Source organism: Alligator sinensis, unplaced genomic scaffold (genome assembly GCF_000455745.1).
Source record: "Alligator sinensis unplaced genomic scaffold, ASM45574v1 scaffold886_1, whole genome shotgun sequence".
Classification (NCBI taxonomy): domain Eukaryota; kingdom Metazoa; phylum Chordata; order Crocodylia; family Alligatoridae; genus Alligator; species Alligator sinensis.
Window position 1 is genome coordinate 2344469 of NW_005842040.1, and position 9479 is coordinate 2353947.

The window sequence follows — 9479 nt, forward strand, 5'->3', positions numbered from 1 at the left end:
CCCCAAGTCAATGGGGATGGGCTCCCTAGGCTGCAGGGGAGTGTCGACCCCTCCACCTTCCACCAAGGGGAGACAGGATCACACAGGGCAGGGCGATAGGATGCAAACAGCCCTCTGGTCTCACCCGTGCTGGCTGGTGGGGTGACCTTGAGGCACAGCAGGAGCCGAGCTGCCTGAGCAGTCATTTGAGGCTGGTGCGGGGTCCCAGCATCAGGGATGATGGGTCTCCTTTTGCTCTAAGTCCTCTAGGGGAGCAGCAGTCCTGTCCTACCTTTCTCCAGGGGGGATGGCCTAGTCGCCCCCGTTTCTGTACACAGGTTGAAGACTAGGGGGCATGGAGCCCTCCTTGCTGATGTCCCTAAATCCCAGCTAGAGGGAGGGGTCCTGTGATCTGATCCCCACTTCACCTCCCTTCCAGCAGATGAAGGGAAGGATGGCAAGTGGTTGTCATGACAATGACAGGGGAAGATGCTGGGGGGGGCACTTACGATGGTGAGGATTCCTGCAAAGAGTGCCCCGTGCAGTGGGGATTTAAAGGGCCAGTTTGTCTTGCATTAGTGCCACACACAACCAAGGACTTTTTGACTCCAGTGCCCATCCCAGGGGAGCTAGTTGGTGTGGGTGTGTGTGCTGGGGGTAGGAAAAGCTGCAAAGGTGCCTTAAGGTAGGTGCTGGGCCTGTCTGATGCCTGCAGCTTCCTCAGTGCAGAATGGACTGGACTGATGGACACACACCCAGGCCTCATGGACTTTGCTCCTTGGCCAGAGTTAATTCATCAGCTGCCAAAGGCCCATCCACCCTCCTCCTCTTTGGGGTCCCCTGTCCCCCACCCCCAGAGATGTGCCTGTCTGGGATTTTTGGCTCAGACTGCCTACCCTATCCTCACACCCATCTACCCCTGAAGCTGGGGGAGGGAAGCTTGGGTCAAAATCATTGTAACCTGATGGATGGCTTCAGATGTGGGTCCTAGTCCAAAGTCTGCCCCCGCCCCAGGTGAATGGTGGGGAATAGGGCTGCTTGGCTGCAGGGTGAAGTGATGGAGCAGGGGATGGGTTTGGGAAAGGGTGAGAAGGGGAGGAAGACTCTTTAGAGCAGTGGGGCATTTTTAGTCCAAGCCAGGGTGTGTCAGAGTGGTTTGGGGATGAGTGCTGTATGGGTGGGGATTTTCAGGAGCCTGCAACTCAGGCTGATTCATGCAACCCTAGGCCTGGGGACAGGCCTTCCCAGCTGTACCCAGCAGAGGGCAGTATGAGCTCATGATCCATCATACCCCAGGGAGGAGCAGCCCCTTGGCATGCTCCTCTCCTCCCCGCTCCAGGGGTGCTGCAATGTTCATTGCAGAGCAAACCCCACCAGATGAGAAAGGAGACAGCCCTGCCTCTCTATCTGGCTCCCAAGGGTGCCTAGCGCACAGTAGGCTGCCATGGGATACATGCATCTTCCAACAGCTATCCCAACAGGGAATAGGGGAGCCTCAAATGGGATACTACCTAGATCAATCAGGGTGCAGGACTCAGCTGAGATTTGGATTAGAGGGATGTTGTACAGGGCCCCCCAAACAATATTAAAGTGGAGACCCTTGCCAGCTTCTGTTTTGTGGGGGGCTGCTGGGCATTGGGGAATACAGGGGCCACAGGTGTGTGGGGCCGACTCCTGTGCTATCTGAGTGTTGAGCGTGTGTATGTGGGAGGGAGAGGGTTAGGGGGGCTGTGGCATCTGGAGCTGTGCTGCCCTCTGGTGAATGCTCTGTGCAGAGATGTGCACTTCCTTCAAGGAGAGGTCTGTTCAGGTCACTCCTGGGAAAATTCAGAGGGGGCTAGTACTGCCCAGTCCTGCAGCTGAGTGAACTGGGGCAGGACCCATGGAATCAGAGGGCCCAGAGGCAGCTGCAAACCCAAAGGCAGAGCAGCAGGGGGCAGCCCAGCTGCCTTAGCCAGAGAGTTGGAGAATGGGGCTGGATTGGGAGGTGTGGGGGCTTTTAGCAGTACTCCATTCTTGTTGTCCTCCAGCTAGGGCCTCAGGGCCTGGGAGAGCTGTTGGGGTGAATGTGGGGTACTGGTCTGGATAGAGAAGGGTCTCAGCAACACTGGGGGGAGGGGGAAGAGTTGATACCAGAAGGGTTGTGAGTTGGGAGTGAGGGCAATTGATAGAGCCACTGTCGGGCAGGATGCCAGGCGGCTGTGACATCGTTCCAGAGCCCCTAAGACCTCTGCTAAGCTTGGAGCGCTAAACCAAAAAGGCTGGCAGGACCCAGTATACTATGTTCCCTGCCTGGCCCCCTCCCCTGGCCGGAGCAGAGTGCTATAAAGTGACCCTTGGCACAGACCAGCCAGCACCCCCCCCACCACCACCCTACCCACTGGGCTAAATATACCCCGGCAGGTTGCGAATGTCGCACTCTCAGTGTAACCTGAGCCCCATCAGCCCAGCAGCAGGGCAGAGCCGCCCCTGCTGCCCACTCGCACCCAGGGCCCAGCCAGCACCAGCAGCATGGAGACACCCAGCAAAGACCACCGCATTGTCCTGGTGAGCGCCCCACCCCTGTTGCCCCTCTCTATGCCCACCCTGTTGCTTTCCTGCATCCAGGTCTCCATAGGGCTTTGCTGCCATTTGCCTTTCCTCCATGCTCTGTTTCTACCCACCCAACCCCCTCTGGCACTTAGGGAGACCTCCCCAGTACGGGGGTATCCCTCCACTTCTGCCGCCCATGGGGCCCAGCTGGCCTGGCCTTCAGGGGTTTGAGGTAGCTTTTCTGAATGTGACCCAGCTGGCGGGACCCACTAGGAATGTTGTCTGTGAGCCTCGTGTCCCCCAGCCTCCTACCTTACCCCCAACCCTTCGTTCCATTCCCTTGTCCCCCTGCATCCTCCACCACCCCACAGCCTCTCCGATCACCACAACCTCCCTCTCTATCCCTCCCTGCTCTGCTCAGATGGTTTCCTAAAATTACCCTGAGAATGAGCCAGGCCCTGGGGTGGGAAGAGAGAGGGTGTTTCTCTTTCTCGCGCACGCACACACACACACACTCTTTCACTCTCCTCCAGGAGGCTAGGGGTGGCAGCTGTGGGTTGGGGAAGGTCAGGATGGCCTGCAGAGTGGGCAGATGTTGGGAGGGACTCCTGCTTGGGGTGGGACAAGTAGGGTTGGTGTCCTCCCCCAGCCTGGGAGAATGAGCTAACTGGGGCATCACAGTGTGAGTTGTACAGGGGGGATACTGGTGTTTGGGGGCACTGTGTGGGGCACTGTAGAAGGTCTCCTTCTCTCTCAGTTTGTGCTGAACCCCAGTGACCCAGCATGGAGTCAGTGGGTACTAGCAGTGGGGGAGGCTCAGGGTGCCAAGGGGGCACTGAGATTCAGGGTGTAGAAAGAGGGGTTTGTTGGGATGGAGAGGGCTTCCCTTCCACAGTGTGCTCCAATAGCACTTTAATGGGGTGATGTATGTCAAGGGCAGGGTCTGTCCCCACCTCTCCCCTATCCTCCATTACCCTTGAGATTAATGGATAGTGTGCTACAGGACGGGAGCTCAGTGGAGGGTGCTGTCCCCTCCACTGGGGATTCCCAGTGGCTGTCAATGCTGACCTCACTATCCCAGCATGGCGCTAGGAAGGAGAAGGGACTGTCTTTTGATGAGATGTCAGACCAAAGCACTATTGGGCTTTCAAAACTCCTGTTGATTTTGTTCCTGGGTGCTTTGATGCTTCCTGGGTGCTATCTTGCTTCACCGTAGAGGTGACTGCATGTCAGTAGTGTCACACAGCAACAAAGCATGCTGGGAGTCTTGTGGCTTGAAAACTGGGAATATTAATGGCTCCTCCTTGGGGAATTGCCCTCCGGAGCCTGTGCCTCCTCGAGCTGAGCCCAGCTACTTTTCCAGGTGGAGATATCTGATCCCAGATCAGCAGTCAGTTCAGGCTTCAGATTTATGGATGGATGAAATGCAGGAGAATTTGGGACCTCCTGGGATGATTCTACAGTGGGTGGGTTTGGAAAGTACGATGTGGGAAAGGAGCTGGAAGAACCGAGGGAGCAAAATCCATGCATGAGCAAGGGAGGAAATTCTCACCCTTCTATTGACAAGAAGGCAGGCAGAGGTTGTGGTTAGGGAGTGGGGCTGCAAGATCTCTGCTTGAAACCCAGGGTCTGCCACTGACTCTGTGCAGCCTCAGTCAAGTCACTTGGACCTGATTGCCAGGGTCCAGTATTTGTGGTTAGAGTTTTCCAAGGGGCCACACAATTGCAAATCCAGCCCTGAGTTCTGGAAAACCTGACCCTACACTTGCCTCTGTGGCTCAGTGTCCCCCTGGGGTCCTGCCCCTACTTTGGCATTCATTAGTGCATGGTCAGTCCTTGAGTTTTGTAGGGTGGTGAGTAGCTCAAGGCAGCCCTGGTAGCTTTAGTTGCTCCCCACCTTCTACCCCAACTTCCAGTTTTGCCTTCATCTGCTTGGATCTGGCATCTCTGACACTAGCAGATGTTGTCACTGGCAAAGTGCAGGGCATACCTCTTCACCTTTGGGCTGGGTGCCTCTCTGAGCCAGGGCCAGTGGGGAGAGCTCTCTCCTTCCCACTGTAGGTCCCAGCAGGCTCTCACTGGGATGGCAGAGTTTGTCCCACCAGTTGCTCCCCTAGACTACCCTGCTCCCTGAGATCCCTCCAAGATGGGTGGGTGGTTCTTCTCCCCAGTAGCACTCACTCGTTTCCCAGTTCCCCCCACATTTTGCAGTGTTCCGTTTCTTAACGGAACACACACACACACACACACACACACACACACACACACACACACACACACGTACCAACTGGGCCACATGCCGATTCCAGTAATATATGACACTTGCTCAGCACCCAAGCCAATCACGTCCCTGCCCCACGTCACCAGCTCCTGGCTCTCTCCAACTCCTGCCTGCCAGTCCCTGCTGTCCGTCCGAGGCAGGGGAGCTGGGCCGCACTGCCTCAGAGAGATTGTGTCCCCTAGCCTGGGGGCTCCCCTTGTGCTCTTTTCTGGATAGGGCAGGGAGCCTCTAAAACCCACCACTGGGCTCCTACATCCTCCATGCAGCCAGCCTTGCTGGCTACAGCTGTCTCCCCACCTGTGGAAGTCGCCCATTAGCTGCATCTCCCGAAGCCGACGTGCCCCATCTGACTGGGGCCCCTACTCCCAGCTAAGCTGCCCCCTCCTTAACGTCCCCCGGTCCCAGGCAGGATGTATCTGTATGGGCTGGATGACTCGGAAGTGGTGAGTACAATCCAGCCTTGGCTTTGGCCCCCATCGATCTGGACTGACCCTTTTTGGTGGCTGCTAGAGACTCAGGGGAGGGGCACATTGGTTGGTTGCCTGTCTCTAGGGGTGGGTACCTCCTCCTGTTCCCCCACCGCCACCTCCAGCTGGGTCTGGTTGATGTTAGTCCCAGCTTGGAGAGGTCTGTCCATGGCACTCTTATTATAGCACATGGGCTCCACTTGGAGTGGAGGGGAAGGTGGGGTGAGGAGGGTGCTTCAAAGGGGAGTGTCTTCGGAGGCGGGGGCTGAGGGGCCATGCTTCCCTCCCTGTGCTCCTGAGGAGGTTTCTTGAGTCCCAACCAGTTCTGGATGCTAGTGTAGGGTTGATTTCTCCCTGGCTGGGCAAGAGTTGGGAAAGGGGGTCTTATTATCCAATTCCTTAGAGCAGTGCCCCATCCAGATTCCCAGTGGGTTGTGCACTCTGTGCTGGCAGGGGAAGGGGGTCTGGGCTCTCTGCATTGCTCCCTCCTGCTCTATGCTCCCCTCAGTGGGAGATCCTTGCCCCATCTCCCAAGATGTATCTTCAGAGCTTATAAGATACAGTCTCTGCTATATATCAATGTCCCTTGAGAGCCACAGCTTTCTTCCAACCTCTTTGTTCCCAGGAGCCCCATGAGGGGCAGGTTAGCCTCCCAGCTCTGTTAGTCTTTGACTGCCTGCCTGAAGCCCTGCCTGGTGCTGGAGTCCAGCTTCACCAAGCTGGTGTCTCCCAAACAGGAGCAAATTCCGGCTGGGTGGCTCTTTTGTGGTCCTGCTCTTGGCTGGTCAGGTCTCATGCTGCAAGGGGGTGACTTGGATTCTGCTGAAGGTTTGACACAGCTCTGGGGATGGAGAGGGGGGAGAGGTGCTCCCGAGGGAGCTCTGAGAGTAGCACAGCATTGCAACCATCTTGTGCTTTTCCCCATCCCCAGTGACAATTGTTGGCCTCATAGGGTCACGAAGATGTTGGTGTCAGGGAGGGGAGATGTAGGACATTCTTCCCCTGTCTGCCCCAGCAGAAACAGCAGCAGGGATTTAGAACTAAAGTCTGTGATTAAAGGGGAAGACCCCTTCTGTTCCCACAGCCCCATGAAGCTGACTGCCAGCTGGCCATGGGGCAACTCCAGCACAGCCAGTGTGGGTAGATAAACATCCTGCCAGTGGGAATGCCATGCTGAGCTTGAGAGTGAGCTGTCTGTGAGCACTGACATCTGGGGACCTGGGCAGAGGCAGCTGGACTGATGGGGGAATGTGTCTCTGGGCTGGTGCCCCCTCTGGGAGGGGTGAGGGGGTGTCCCGTGTCCTACATGCACATGGAACCATGGGCTTCCTGCTGGTGCCATGAGCTGAGCTGGTCCATGAATGGAATGAGTTTGCTGGTCCTCATGTCCCATTAGGTCCAGAGTCCCAAGTCATCTGGGTTCAGGGCTAGAATAGCTGGGGGAGGGTCATTGTCATGTCAGGGGAGGAGGGGCAGGGGGCAGTGCAGAGGGCATGCTGGTGGGATAGAGGGGTGTTTGGGGAATACTGCAGAGACCTCTCTATACTGGGCCTCTCAGACTACCCCCCCCGCTTTCCTTTGATGCCCTTTCTTTTCTGATCAGATTCTCTGAATGCCTCCCTTTGCCCCCTGCCCAGGCCCTGCCTGGGCTGTACCTGTGAGGCTAGGACAGCCCCAGTCTGCCAGCCCTGCTACCCTCTGAGAATGCTCTTTTCTGGTGCCACACAACCCTGGTGCCTCTGTTGACATCTGCTGCCCACCATGGATTATTCACAGTACCTGCCAGGGCTAGGAAGACCCATCCTTTGTATCCGGGGGCTGAATTCTGGCCTACCCCCACTCCCTGCCTCCTTTTCCCATCTCTGCCCCATGCACACCTCAGGGTGCCTGGAACCACCAGAACTCAGAGGCTCATCCCCCACAAGGGCTATGCACCTCTTCCTTGACCACAGTCCACTCCATGGACTCTTTAAATCTTCCCTCCACTGGATTCCTGGGTCATCCTGCTGCCTTGGGATCACCTGGCTTCATCATGCCTTGCTGCTCTGCCACCCACGCCACCTGGGAGCTGGTACTCCTGGGTTCTGTCTTTAGCTCTGGACAGGGAGTGGGATCTCACAGGTGAGAGTGAGAGGAAAGTCTGGGATCAGGACAACTGTGTTTTACCTCCAGGTCTGGGAAGGGAGAAGAGTCTAGGAAGTAAAACCTGGGAGGGAGAGAAGTGGGGAGAGAATGAGAGGACTCCTGGCTTCTGTTCCCAGCTCCAGTACAGTCCTGGTGTGGAGCTGTCCTGCCCTGTTGTGACTTGCTGTCCTGTCTCTGTACCCAGCTGCTTCACAACCCCTTGAGGGGAGGCAGAGCAGTCTGGGTGCTTAATCAGCTGGGCTGTGCAGGTGGGACCATACTGGGGGTGTGAGACAGTGCAGAGCTCTGACTCCCCCTCTCCTCCATCCCCCACACCCCACCATGGCTCAGAAACTCATTGACCAGTGTAGGGCATTGCTCTTCTGGAGGCTGCATTTGTGGTTCCCAAAGAGCCTCAGACATAGCCTGCACAAACAGACTGACTGAGATATACCACATGATGTTTGGGGAACCCATCCTCCAGGCCAGCTGCAAGGGTCTAGACATGCCCCACTCCATCACCTCCTGGCCTGGGGGGTTGGGGAAAGCCTCTATAGAAGGCAAACTCCATCATTCAGCTCCAGGGGAAGGGAAGGGCAGGGACACCCCCGCCCACCCCCCCACCCCCTGCTCCAGATGGCCCCTGGAATCTCCTCACCCATTCCCCCATCTCCTGAGGCACAGTCTGTTCCTGTTCAGGAGAGCTTCATGTGTGTTTCCAGTCCCCACTTCCCCCATCCCTTTCCCTGCCCATGGTGGAATGTCTGTTTCAAGGTTCCCCCCCACCCCGGCCCCTCCAGCCCCCACATCAGGGCCCTACTTCTTCTGCCAGTGGCATTGCATTCACCAGGTTTAACAAGCCCCCCTGCCTCAGGGAGCCTGAGCCGGGACTGTCTTCCCCTGTCCGTGCTATCACGTTCCATCCCAGAGCTGTGGGAACAGCTGCGTCTGTCCTGGGGAACGGCTTTAACTCTCACAGCACCAGCCTGTCAGAACTGAAGGGGGAACTGAGGCACAGAGACAGACTTCAGGTCACCTGATGCCACACAGGGAGTCAGCAGCTGAGCTGGAAATAGCCACCCCCATCCCACTTCTCACCGGCTTCCCCCCACCAAAAAACCCTAGTCTAGACCCTCCTTCTCTCCCAGATCTGGAAAGAGAAGTCTTGACTCCTACAGCCTTTCTGTAACCACTACCCTAGACCTCACTCCCCTCACAAAGTTGGAGGAAAAGCCTAGAGTCTCATTAGGTCTCCCATTGCTACGGTGCCTGTAGACACAGTGCCCCCGAGGCCTGAGCTGTGCCCTAGTTTCTCTGGCTCAGGCCACAGCAGTTCTGCTCCAGGGGCTGGGCAAGAAAGGAACTGCTGACACAACAGCCCCAGGTGGTTGGTTTCATTCCAGTGCTCCCAGAAGCCATGGCAATGGTCTTGTTACAAACTGTAAGTAGAGGTGGGCTCTAGATGGCAGGGCATTTTGTCTTGGGAAGGGGGCACTGGGATATTGCTCCAGCTCCAGCCTCAGCCCTTGTCCTGTGGCATGGCCACGGGTAAGGTTATGCTCCTGCTGAGCTGTCTGGCCATAGGCCCATCCCCTTCCCTTCCTGGGGATGGGTGTGTGGGAAAGAGAGCTGCAAAGCACACTGCCTCCTCTGACCCTGGTCTGCTCCCCCAGGGCTCTGCGGAGTCCTACACCAGCCGTCCCTCAGACTCGGATGTGTCCCTGGAGGAGGATCGTGAAGCTCTGCACAAGGAGGCTGAGCGCCAGGCCCTGGCACAACTGGAGAAGGCCAAGGTAGGAGCTGAGAAAGGCGGGTGGTGGCCTTGGCTGCTTCTCTGTGAAGCCTGGACTGGCTGGGGGTGGGTAGGAGCCTCTTCCTGTGCCCATGCCATGGGGCATTGGCATGGGAGCTGGGCATGGCATTTGCCCACGCCCAACTCCCCCTGGCCTGACCACCTAGAGAGTTGGGCCAGCTCGTGGCACAGAGATCACAGAGCCATTCACCTCATGCAGGAAGGGCTTGTGCATTAAGACCCAAACTTCGCCCATTCTGTTGGAACCCAAGGGCATTGCATGCACCCTCCTGTCCTCACGCTC

At 57.1% G+C, this 9479-nt stretch overlaps 1 protein-coding gene across 4 annotated transcripts in view; it reads left to right on the forward strand.

Moving 5' to 3' along the window:
• CACNB1 (calcium voltage-gated channel auxiliary subunit beta 1) overlaps positions 1-9479 on the forward strand; it is a 35608-nt gene that overhangs the window by 6638 nt on the left and 19491 nt on the right. For 3 of the 4 annotated variants that reach the window (XM_006022561.3, XM_006022559.3, XM_014519455.2), the window contains exon 3: positions 9057-9176. In XM_006022561.3, the coding sequence (XP_006022623.1) occupies positions 9057-9176 (120 nt within the window). Of the gene's footprint in view, positions 1-2374; positions 2527-9056; positions 9177-9479 lie in introns of those variants that run through there. The other variant, XM_006022560.3, reaches the window with a different exon arrangement.